General features: G+C 30.6%; 1 protein-coding gene across 1 annotated transcript; it reads left to right on the top strand.

Moving 5' to 3' along the window:
• The first annotated feature begins 601 nt into the window (after nt 1–601).
• Nucleotides 602–10099, top strand: LOC145100869 (RING finger protein). The gene is made up of 4 exons (XM_079037993.1): nt 602–1898; nt 2078–2128; nt 2285–2357; nt 9623–10099. Exons 1-4 carry the CDS (start codon nt 1015–1017, stop codon nt 9779–9781), a joined length of 1167 nt encoding a protein of 388 aa, XP_078894119.1. The 5' UTR covers nt 602–1014; the 3' UTR covers nt 9782–10099.
• The last annotated feature ends 3681 nt before the right edge of the window (nt 10100–13780 follow it).

The raw sequence follows: 13780 nt of genomic DNA, 5'->3' as shown, positions 1-13780 counted from the left end.
ATATATATATATATATATATATATATATATATATATATATATATATATATATATATATATATATATATATATAATGTGTGTAAAGTCAAAAAATTAAAAAAGATTAAATATCTCAAAATGTTTGTTTGTGTATTTGTAGTGATTTTCTTTTGTTAATTTGTAGGTTTATGTGTTTTTTATTGAGCCGTATCCTATGCACTCAGGTTATCCTTTTTGTATCAGAAGTAATTAGTAGTACGTCTTAGTTTATTAACTTATTTTTTTAAGAGGGTGTCGGTATAAAAAGTCAAACGCCACACTTTAAAATTTTAAAAATAAAACTAATTTAATTTGATTCATATTTTTTGATTCTTATTTTGAAGTATGTATAGATAGTAACAGTGGTCGTGCAAAGAAAAGGTTGTAAAATCATTGCTAATAGTATTTTTGTGGGAAAAAGAAAATAAGAAAACCGAAGATAATCTATTTACGTGGCCGGACCAAAAAGGGTTGAAAAGAGAATATATATATACTGAAAACAAAAAATAGAATAATTGATAAAATAATGGGATTGAAAGGTAACACCCATCCCATTTTCTATTTAAAAACAAAATTTAATAACAAAGTCTCTCTTTGTTCCATCTTCTCATCTCCTCTTCCGCAGAAAAGAAATGAAAACAGGTTCGCAAACTTCCAAAACAACAGAATAAATGGAAGCAAGGTAGTGAGATTTTGCTCCAGCTCTTCTTATTCTCCTTCTTTTTCTTGTCTTCTTTTCTCCTTGTATATATATAAATATAAATACACGCCAACCAAACTTATCCAAATCTTTCTTCTTTCTTCTTGGTCAATGGCTATCTCCCAAATATGCTTCTAAGTCTCATCTTGATTGCCCAAAAGCGTCGCCTCTTCTACTCTTTGTTGCTGTCTAAACACTCTTGTTCATATGGACTTATCTGGTATCCTGAAGCTGCAAGTCAATGCTAATCATAGTATTCATCTATCATACGGGGTTTGGTTTTTGAGTTTTTCAATATGACCATGTTTCCTGTTCATCGGCAAAACCTCAGGAAGAAAAATAGTTTCGGTTGTTATGGTGGGGCTTGCGGTGGTGGGCGGCGTTATTTGGAAGGTGAGTATGACTGTTTCATCAGCTTAGGCGGAGCATCTGATCTAATGGCTGAGGATGAATCAAGAACGGAGATTAGTATTAACAACGAAGAAACAGCAGGATCAAGCTCCAAGCAGGATAATATTCATCAAGAGATTAACAAAGAAGATGATGGAGGGTGGCTACAATTGAGTTTAGGAGGTGGTACTCATGTGCAGTCGACGATGAGCCATAATAATTACCAAATTTCGTTGGGTCCAAGATTAGTCGAGCTTGATCTGTTACCTGGTGGCAGCGGTAGCAGCAGCGGTGGCGGTGAGACTTCCTCACAACAAATATTGATGAGACCGCTAACTAATTTAACTGCAGCTCCTCTTCCTCCTCCTCCTCCGCAGCACCACCACCACCTCGGTTTTCAAGCTCCAGATTTTCGAAGTTCTCTCCCGATCATAACAGCAGCGCCATCGCCGACCTTCTTTTTGCAACAACATCGGGGGTCGCCAGCTAGTACTACTATCGATTCCCTACCCGCCATGACTTTTATTCATCATGATCAACAATACGACAACAATTTTCTGCCGTTTAGGCCTTATCCGCTAACGCTTAATCCTCATATATCTTCATCCCCATCCTTTTCTGGTTCTTTGGAGCAACCACCAGGTTCAGGTTCTTATCAAGGCCGACCACTCCATTTCCCCGGTGGCTTAGATATAACCGGACCACCACCCCGTATCGATTTACGAGTGGTGGATCCACCCAGAAGACCTCATTCTGGTGTTTGGTTTATTCTTCAAGCATCGCAAAACCAGTAAGCTGACACCAAAACCCTAGCTATTTTTAACTGTTTATCGTTTTTCTCTAGTTTTTGCATATTAATTTCCTTTTTATTTAGTTATTTCATTTTTTGGAACAAGAAGCCAATTTTCATTTATGGACTTATATTAACTAATTACGTTTTTAATTTTGTGTGACGAATATTTAATGTAGAACAAAAGAACCGTATTTGCCTCAAGTACCGAAGAGCTACCTTAGAATCAAGTAAGTAGCATCTTAATCATCAAAACAAGTACATACATATATATATATATATATATATATATATATATATATATATATATATATATATATATATATATATATATATATATATATATATATATATATATATATTGATAGAGAGGTGTTAATGCACAGGGATGGAAGGATGACTGTTCGATTGTTAATCAAGTATTTGGTTAATAAACTCAAACTGGATAGCGAATTTGAGGTATGTCAAAACCATTATACTCCACTAATTCTCTTGACGTATATATATATATATATATATATATATATATATATATATATATATATATATATATATATATATATATATATATATATATATATATAAACCTGCATGCTAACTGATAATTAATAAGACTAACCTAATTAATTAGAAGTAATTCTCACTTAGCTTGTCATATTATAGCTAGCTAGGTATATACACAACTTCCTTCTAGTCATCAATACTTGTCTCCTTCATATATTTTTACGCTAAGCTTAAACCTTACCTTACTGACTACTCATTGTAAAGAGAGAAAGAAAAGGTTGGGGATTGTGGAAATAGTCCAAAGGAGGAAAACATCCAAACCTGCAAAAATATGGTTGATGAAAGAAACATGAGAACAAATTAGAATGGACTGAAACTGTCTGTATATAGTGTTAATCTTTTTCTCGATCAGTAACATCAGAATTAGGTGTCTAGTATATTTCTAGCTAGGTAGCCTTCATGGTATGGTAATACTATAATTAATCGTACTAATTATTAGTTGAATTCGGGAAATAACACCCACGTTAAAAGTACATTTAGGTATGTTAATTTAGTTATTGTATTAGTTAGCAAGAAATATATGATCCTTTGGCAAAAATTCAAGGAAAGATCGTGTAGGCCTCAAGTTAATGGAATGTGGATAACTACGTGCCACCATCATCAAGCATACACCTACCCCTTCCTAGCTTGCTTGGATTGTTGCATATATATATATATATATATATATATATATATATATATATATATATATATATATATATATATATATATATATATATATAATATGATGTTTTTCCTATATTTGACTAATTTTCCTTTTAAATAGCACTCCGTAATTTAAGGTGTGATTGACAAAAATAACTGTTAGCTGTAATCAGGTAGCGTATAGCTAATAGTAGGTAGCTGGTAGCTGGTAGTAAAAAACTGTAACTTTTATTTGTTATATGAGTGTTTGATAAAATTAATTAAAAGTTTTTGAAATATATAAAATTATATAAAAAGGTATTTGCCTAAAAATAAATAAATATATAAATATTTTTGTCAAGGTAATTATAAAAATTGATTTCAAAAACTAGGTAACATTTTGTTAAATGTTAGATTAATGTATATGTACCTAAGCTGAATGAAGTAATGACACTTCTTTTTTAGTTTTCATGAGAGAGAGAGAGAGAGAGAGAGAGAGAGAGAGAGAGAGAGAGAGAGAGAGAGAGAGAGAGAGAGAGAGAGAGAGAGCTTATTTTATTTTTAATGAAAATCTGGATTTATGCACAATCAACAGTCATATTGGCTGCTAATGAGCACATTCAACCGTTAATGACTAACCGTGGATTATGTTCATCAGTAATCCATATAATTGTTGATTGTCTATACATGTAAATTTACAAAATATATTAAAATAATTAGCAAATTCTGTTTTTTAGTCTATATCAAGTTTAAACCCACCATTTTGAGAAAAAATTATGTTTTTTTATTTTAAAAAATGATGAGTGGAATATGAATTAGCAAGTTCTTATGATATATATATATATATATATATATATATATATATATATATATATATATATATATATATATATATATATATATATATATATATCCAAGCTAATTAATATATCTCTTTGTTTTTTACAAAGACATAGTTAAATATCTCTCATCACATTAATTCTTAACAAAATGATTATTATGTGAAATTTTTAAACAAAAACATTCTATATTTAAGCAATATAAATACATTCTCATTAAAATGCTTATAATTATATATAGTAGGCCGTATATTAAGTTTTTGATTCTGAATTAAAACATGGCCGGTCCTTAAGAATTAAAATTTCTTCTTAACCGACATTTAAGTAAAATTTTTATTCTTTCTAACCCAGCTAGGGAGGATTATGCACGTACTTATATTTATGTTTATTTTAGAAACCATGTAATAAATCTATCGCCGTTAACAATCTTTAACATGCATATGCATGAGGAACATATATATTGACTTTCAAGCTTGTATGCATGTGAAGGAGCTATATTTGCATCACAGTATTATCGTTTTTGTAATTGAACCTCTCGTAAAAATATATAAGGGTATTTGCGGAAAGTAGTGTCAGGGAACTTGGAAATTATTTTATACAAGCATATATGATGGTCGTCTTTTTTTTATTTATTTTTTTTTTGTTTTTGTTTGTTTTTTTTTTTTTATTTTTATTTTTTTTTGTGATTTTAGCATGTTTCATAAAGGTCAGAAATTCAAACCTACATTTTTTTGTACCAAGTTAAAACTCCACACATTTCACAACTTTTTGACAAATTTCTCTTGTAATCCTTCAACAGAATTAATGCTTCTTTGATTTGACAAGTTTCTTGTTTGCTGCTAGCTTTTTATATATAAAATCACTTTTTCTTCTACAAAAAGAAAACAACACTGTACGTCTTAGCTTTGTTGTAATATGTGTGTACAGTAATTTGTTGAATAAATTTGCACACTGCTGCTTGGAGTTAAGAGTGGTATGCATATTCTTAGCGCGCGATTATTCAATCAACAAAGATGAACTATATAAACAACGCACTTGCTTGTATGCTTTGTACCGCACTTAATTACTAATGTTGCCAATGGAATATAGTACAAATTACTCGAGCGTTTACTACACAGCACATATCTCATTGGTGCCCAACTCTTAAAACAAGTAACGTCTTCAAGAGAATGTTTGTACGGGAGAATACTAGAGACTCATCCCAAAATCTTGCATATTTGTTACCTTATCTTTAACAGCATATTTGCGTATTTGGTTATATATATATATATATATATATATATATATATATATATATATATATATATATATATATATATATATATATATATATATATATATATATATATATATATGAAAAATTAAATAAAGAAAAAGGTTCATATATAGAGGAACTGAGAGTAGGTAGGAAATAATAAATATGCGAAGAGATTTTAGTTTTATAGGATAGCAGCAATAATTTTCAAGCATAGACGACGTCAACACATGCTACCATAATTTGGATCCATTCAATCTTGCTACATGCCAACAAGTAAGAAAGTCTGTCAATACTTGTCGCATTTTCCACAACTATCCTCCTCTAATCAAACTATATATCATCATCTCTTCATGCAACCACCAACTCTCTCTCTCTCTCTCTCTCTCTCTCTCTCTCTCTCTCTCTTTTATATATATATATATATATATATATATATATATATATATATATATATATATATATGTGTGTGTGTGTATATGTGGCAATAAACATTCTCTTTGGCATCTTTTATAGAATTACTAGGTTATATTAGTATTAATTTGAAATTGTTAGTTAATAATTAACACAAAGGTCAACCTCTTGATATGCCGTAAAGGAGATATACGGTTAAATTAAAGTAGTTGGAATAATAAAACATGGTTTTGGTTTTGATTTAAGTTTGACACGTTAAATATCTTCTTACTTATCCTCTTAATTAGCATTCTACCAAATTTAAATTATGACAAATGTCTTTAAAGTATTGTAAATTTTATTAAAATATAATATTTATCAAAATTTCATATGAAAAATAATATATATGGATATTTAATTTCTTTTTAAGTTCTGGTCTATCTAATTTTTAAAGAAACAAACCATGTTAATAATTATTATATATATATATATATATATATATATATATATATATATATATATATATATATATATATATATATATATCCTGGTGTTACAACATAATTATATTATATAATAGATGGATTAGGTGACCATATATATCTCCATTCCCATGTCGTCAGGCACGTCTTTCCATCGTCAACCATGTAATCATAACTAGATGTATATAAATCTATTTTATACATTCTGTTTTTTTTTTTTTTCAAATCAATAAAAAAAATTACTAGGTTAACGACAATTACATTTCTACCCCGTAAACTTGTAAAAATTGTATGCTGCTATATATGTTATTTGTCGTAGGATCGTATGTAATTTTTATGAGGTAAACAGATGTGTGTAAGTTTATTTACTTTGAAATCGACTTGTTAAGAAAATAATAAGTTATGTTGAACGGCTTTTATAGAACAATATAGTAAAAAATGTGGACATACGTGATTACGTACGCAATATGTAGAATATGAGTAGAAGTTATTGTTTTTTTCTTTTTGAGAGAGAGAGAGAGAGAGAGAGAGAGAGAGAGAGAGAGAGAGAGAGAGAGAGAGAGAGAGAGAGAGAGAGAGAGAGAGAGAGAGAGAGAGAGAGAGAGAGAGAGAGAGAGAGAGAGAAGAAAAGTATATATGTAATGGTCATATCTGTTTGATAATGTCAATTTGACTTTAAGATTAAATCATGATGCAGAAACCTCCATTAACTAGGTTGAATTAACCGTAAATGTATACACGTACAGAGAACTTAAGAAAAGGTTGAAAGGCAGGCACGCACGCACGCATGCACTAACCCAAACTAACCCATGTCTCATATCTCTTACATGAAAGTTGGAGAAAACATTGATCGGTCGTAGGGCCACAGAAATCAGAATATTATGGACCCTGTCCTTGTCGACACATATAGTGCGAGAGGGAGGGTTTTGGTTTCGTCATGCTTTCGCATGCTGCAACTCAGCAGAAACCATTGAAAAAGTAATATATATATATATATATATATATATATATATATATATATATATATATATATATATATATATATGATCCGTCATTAGATGTCGTATGAGCGTCAGGACCCACCTACTCGTATCTTTTTGCAGGGATTGTGGTTCCATCATAACACCTTCTAAGTGCTGCACTTCCACGAAAAGATGGATGATATATATTTTAGGTATAAAATAAATTGAAAAATAAAATAAAATAAAATAAAACAAGAAGTAGAAAAAGACAGAATCTTTATGATTTCACAGATAATGAAAATGAAATTGTATTTTACGTGGGGGATGATAAGCAATGCATGAAAAGAGTAGCGTAAAAATCTACCACAGAATCATTCCACTTGTTGAAAACATATCATTTGTTTTTTATTGTTAAGCAACGCATGCATTATTACGACCTCCATGCATGAACCTTCAACATTCTAATCATAACATAAATGCATATACCAACACTATTATACTATGTAAAAGATTTTTTTTTCTTAAAATATACACTAAATAATGCTTTCTAAATATAACATTTGTCACCATTTTATATTGATAGAAATATAAATAGGAAAAAAATATAAAAATATATTTAATTTCTCACTAAACTAACAAATGATTAGTGTTATCGTTTGCTTGTTTGGTAATATATTCCATGTAACAATCCAACGACCAAACTATTTAATATATATATATATATATATATATATATATATATATATATATATATATATATATATATATATATATATTTAAATGTATATTAAATGATATCAATATTCATAATTCCTTTTTATGGAAACTAATTTAATTCGTCATTAATGTCAACAATAATATATATTTTATTAGAATATACCTTAATTCTTCATATTCCATACAACTTTATTATATTTTAAATGAGTGATTCTTGAAAATAATGTTATTGCTGACATAAAAACGTAGATAAGAATTTATTCTGAAAGAATGTTATTGCTTACATTAATGACGAATTTAATTAATTTCTATAAAAAGAAAATTATAATTATGGATATCATTTAATATATATATATATATATATATATATAATTATGGAAACAATTTAATATCTATCATTATTTAATTAAATAATAATATAATTTTATTAAATTTCTATTGGTGCATTTTAGTACACAATAAATGTAAAAAACAATTTAACCTAGCCCTATATATATATATATATATATATATATATATATATATATATATATATATATATATATATATATATTACTACTTGTTTAACAATTGTCATTAACGTGTGTTGAATGGAATGCATGCATAAATAACGAAATAGAAATTTGAAACATGATTAGATCCAATAACTTAATTAACTTTTTATCAATCATATAGCTCGTAGTTACTAGATGAACACCAAACGCACAATATATATATATATATATATATATATATATATATATATATATATATATATATATATATATATATATATATATAGAGAGAGAGAGAGAGAGAGAGAGAGAGAGAGAGAGAGAACTATATTATTGATGGGAGAATATTTGACATCATATAAAATACTATTTATCGTATGGCGAATGGAAGGAGAGAGATATAGAGACGTGCATGAGATTGGTAGATGATGATGCTGTGTAGATACAATTTTTTGTAAGCAAAATAACCGAGAATAAAGATTTAAAAAAATCGATTCCTCGCCGTGGTTGTTGGATCGGTCACCATTTAAAGAATTTGTATAGAAGTAATGGGCACTTAATTAATCACTAAAAGAAAGTAGTAGTCTAAAGGAATGATGATTGTGGCTTGAGAGAAAAGTCTGTGGTGGGGTCCCCCTCCCCTCCTATATTCTATACATATGATTAAACTTCATTTCCATTCCCATTCCCATTAAAAACAATCTCGCAAATTTTCTTTGATGTGGTTCACAAATTGTTTACTTAGTGAAAAAAATAATATTATTAATTCACCTTTCCAAAAACTCTCGATATATTATTTTACTTATTATCACATCCACAACAAACGATCTACTGAAATTGTTGAAGTTGAATATCTAGTTGATGGCCAGTCATTATTATCTCAAAATTGGTGCTTAAATACTAGTTTTGTTCTTTGATATAAAAAAAAAATCCATATTTTTTTTGCGTCACCCCCCATATATATGCACGCTTTATTTATTTTGGTTATAAGTTTATCATCTAAAGTTAAATATGCATATGTTTGTGTTTGAACTAGAGTTGTTGCGATCAATGTTTCACACTGAACAAGTCATGAATTCAAATTAATACCAAAAATTCGGAATGAAAAAAGACATAAACTTTCTAGAAAAAGACATTTTTCTCAGGAATTAGTGGATAGTTGGACCCAATATACTTAAGGTGTAGGACCCTCCGCCAATACTCCTCTGACAAAGCCTATCCTCATGCATACATAATCAATCAAATATTACATTACATTGCATGTACGACTCTTATTTTTTATTTATTTCTTTATCGGATACTATTTTATGTTGTTTATTACGTTATACCATCAACCAGCTGCTCCTAATGGTATCATCATCATGTAACTCAAGTTTTTGCTCGTGAAAAAACAGGTAGAAATAACATGTAAAGGACAACAACTTTTGCCCTTCATGACGCTACAACATGTAAGAGATAACATTTGGAATAGTCCAAGAAACGAAGTTGTGTTTCCTCACTCCTCAGCCACCATTGATCACCTCATGCTGCTCAACTACGGCAGGATAGCATGACCACTCAACTTATATTAAATCTCGTCTATACCCACGTCTTTGTAACACTGCTAAATTATGGGAAATTTTTTTATCCCCTTGTTTCCCTTCATTATTCTTGTGGGTTTTCATTCTTCTTTCATCCATATGTTCATTTGATTATCTTTTATACCCTTCCTTAATTAGTACTTTTGTAGCAGTGTCATCAAGGGAATTGTTTCAAGATACCCCTAACCTGATATGGATTTGTGTGGGGATTCGTACTAAACGTTTTTTTGTCGAGTGTAAAATCGTAGAATAATTTTTTCATATACTTAATTTATTATATTCAGTTTGGCATAGGATGATATCAATCCACTTCTAAAGGTTTCTTCGTATCTTATCAAATGCTTATAATGTTGGAGTTTGACCTTTATGACTTTATACAAGTCTCATGCAAAACACTTGCCTACTCTAAGCGTTAGTAGTTGATGACAACTAGAGTCACTACAAAAATATGCAAATTAGTGACCAAAATGAAATGGTCACTAACAATAGAATGAGTCGTCACTAAATGATTTAGTGACCAAAATTTCAGTCGTTACTTTTCGTCACTATAGGTCCGTCACAAAACCAATTTAGTGACCAGATATAAATATGGTCACTAAACAGTGACTAAAATATAGTCGTCACTAAATTTGTGACGACCCGCTTCGTAACTAAATGTTGTAATCAATGAAAGTCGTCACTATTTTATCTACTTAGTGACCAATAAAAGTCGTCACTGTTTTATCCGATTAGTAACCATAGAAAGTGGTCACTGGCTTATCTAATTAGTGACTATAACAGGTCGTCACTGATTTAGCCTTTTAAACAAAAAAAAGGGTCAATAATTAAGAAATTATTGAAATATTAAATGTCATTTTTAAAATGAAATATAATAATATCCAATTAGACAAAAGAAAAGGCAAATGCTATAAATGTTTATAATACAACAAAAATAACCAAATAAATCTTCATATAAGAACGGATGATTTCCCACCTATATTATACATGGAATTTTAGAGGTGCTAACACCACAAAAGCAAAATAGAAGTAATCTAATGAAAAGTTCCATTTGTTGGGTATCCTTATGGAATACTTTTTAGATTCCTACAAAATACAATGATTAAATGGTCATTTACCAAATAGAATGGTCAAATGGTCACATACTCAAAAGAGAGTACGATATTGTTTCTTTTGTTGGTAAACAATGTTTCTAAATAGAAGGGTAAAATGATAATTATCACTCATGGTGTGCCTAGGGCAGCATAGCAGAACCGCGTCCAAGCCCTATGTCACACCCCAAAACCAAGAACGGCGGAAACGTTATGGGGCGGAGGACGTCATGTATAATATCACAACAATGTAAAGTAGTAAACAAGCAACAACATCATCCATTACATTAATAATATAATTATTATACAAATGTGTTCTGTCAAATTTTGATAAACACTAAAGCATAAATCAAAATGAAAGATGAGTCTTGAACAAGCTCCATCTTACTTTCTCCTTGCATCGGTACCTATCTATGATGACCTGAGGATACAAGTAATTTTGAAAGCGAGTATCAGCTTTGAAGCTGGTGAGATCATAAGTATTTAGTGTCTTAATTTGTATGTAAGAATTTGTAAGTAAATGAATTGTAAGTATTGAAAATGTATATGAACTGTAAGTATGAAAATGTTTGTAAAACAACTGTAAACGTTTGAAAAACCCTAGAAATCCCTATGATTCCTACTATTATATAAAGTGCGTCTTCTACCAAGACCTAACTGTTCTCAATGTTCGTTTCTTGTAAAAGTGTGTAATTTTCCCAAGTATAACTATCATTTATAAAATATAGTTTTTACATTAAATGTTTAAGTGAAAAGATCACTAAATATATGTAAAGGGAAAATAAATGTAGTACTCTAGTGTTGTATTATAGGAACTACTGCTGTACTAACTACCTTAAACCGGATTTATATTAAGGCATCATGTGATTAATTGCACCATACTATCGACTGGTAACAACGACATACGAATGGTCGTAATAACGGAATGACGTTTGGCACCCGCAGACCTGCAGGTCCGGCTGTAGATAGCAGCAAGGTGTAGGATAGTCAATCCAGTATAGATCTATACGCAAACTCTCGCTCTCCCTCCAAGAGAATTCTGGCTACAACTCGGGCCATGACATTTAAGGCACGCTCCGATACAGTGGATCACAATTTTATTAACGTATTAATGTAAGTGTAATGTAATGAACTGTTCTAGCTGTAATGTACGTGCTCTCTACCTAGCAAGTATAGTAATGTAATCATTCTAGTATAGTTGTATATGTTCTCTTTCTAGTATAGTTGTATATGTTCTTCTAGTAGTAAGTATTGACTCATGAATGAACTGACTCATAATATGATATCGCGTTCTAGTAATAGTTATAGTATCTTCCTAAACTACCCATATGGTAGTTTACTAGTAATTTAACTGGTACGTATGAACATGGATGTATACCCTTGATACCCAAGGGCATGGGATGAACTGGAAGGGCCTTTATGACTATATATGTACATATGTTATATAACTAATATTTAAACGACCTTCGGACAAGTACCCGATATCCCACCAGACCACATCTCAAGCGCGAAAAGGAAATAGGGTGGATAGCCTTCCTAAGTCTTTTAAACATTTCTTATATAACTATACATATAGAGGCATGCAATTTATAATATAAAAGCATAAAATAAGATTTGTAAAACCTTTGAACATAAATATTTTCTAAGAAAAGATCGACTTGATGTCGATCTATAAAATGGTTCTGAAGGCATGGGTTTGATAAAGCAGTTCAGTATAAAGAACATTTGTTTGAAAACACAATTGTAAATAAGTTTGAAATATAATATACAGAGTAAAAATATACAGTGTAATAAGGAGTTTTAAAAACATATAAAATGTTTATGAAAAACATTTGAAGGAAACTGTTTGGTAAAACGGCTAATGAGTAGCCAATCATTTGAATGCTGCTTATGAATCACATGTGATTGATATAATAATTAGCATAATTCTACTTGTATCCCCCGCCCCCATAAAACATTTAAAAACAGTTTAAAACATTGATTAAGGGGTATGAACTCACCTGCAGTAGGTGACTGGAATTGAACGGACTGTTATCGTTATGAATGATCGGACAAGTGCTTGGTGTCAAGTGAAGACTTTAGACACACACAATGATCCTAATTACATATGAAGACATATGTATATAAATAATTGGTGATTAAAACACTAATTATACAAGTATAAACATTTTAACGCGAGGAAAACACTTTTGGTCAAGTGCTAGGAGGCTAATGGGTTGCAACAAAGGAGTGTAATACCTCAAATGGGAGTTTAAGGTCTAATGACCATATTCTTTGGAGTTTACGGCCCAGGGGAGTAAACTCCTGGCCGTAAACTCTACATTGGGTCATTAATTGAGGCTTAAAGTTGTTACAACTCAAGTGGTAAATTGTTCCAAGGTTTAAACAAGTGTTTGGGTGTCATTTGACCCCTTTATAGGGGTTTACGGCCCAAGAGCTTGTCTTGGCCATAAACTCCTTAACACATGTGATTCCTTATGTTTTCTAGGCTATAAACACTTTAGAGTACATGTCCAAATTCAAGCCTAAGCCTTAGGAAGTGTTTGTGGCATCAAAACACCCCTATTTAGAGTTTTCGGCCCATGAACCAATTGGCCATGTGTTTGCGGCCGTGAACACCCCTAGGTGTTGGTATTTTGATTGCTTTGGGTCTTAGACACATCAAGGTAATGTGCTATGCTAGTCTATTGGTTCAATGAAGGCATTTAGGGCACTTTGGCAACCAAAAATGGAGTTCACGGCCCTAAAATATCTTGGGACGTAAACACCCTTCTCTTGGTGTTTTAGTGGTGTTTGCTAGCCCCAAACACACTAGGGTACTTGTCCTAATTTGTCTCTTGGCTTAAGGAAGGTTTTCAAGGCATTTTGACCCTTAAACATGGAG

This window comes from Lactuca serriola, chromosome 4 (genome assembly GCF_051521515.1).
Source record: "Lactuca serriola cultivar US96UC23 chromosome 4, Lser_US96UC23_V15, whole genome shotgun sequence".
In the NCBI taxonomy this organism is placed as follows: Eukaryota; Viridiplantae; Streptophyta; class Magnoliopsida; order Asterales; family Asteraceae; genus Lactuca; species Lactuca serriola.
This window is presented reverse-complemented; position numbering and strand designations above follow the sequence as displayed.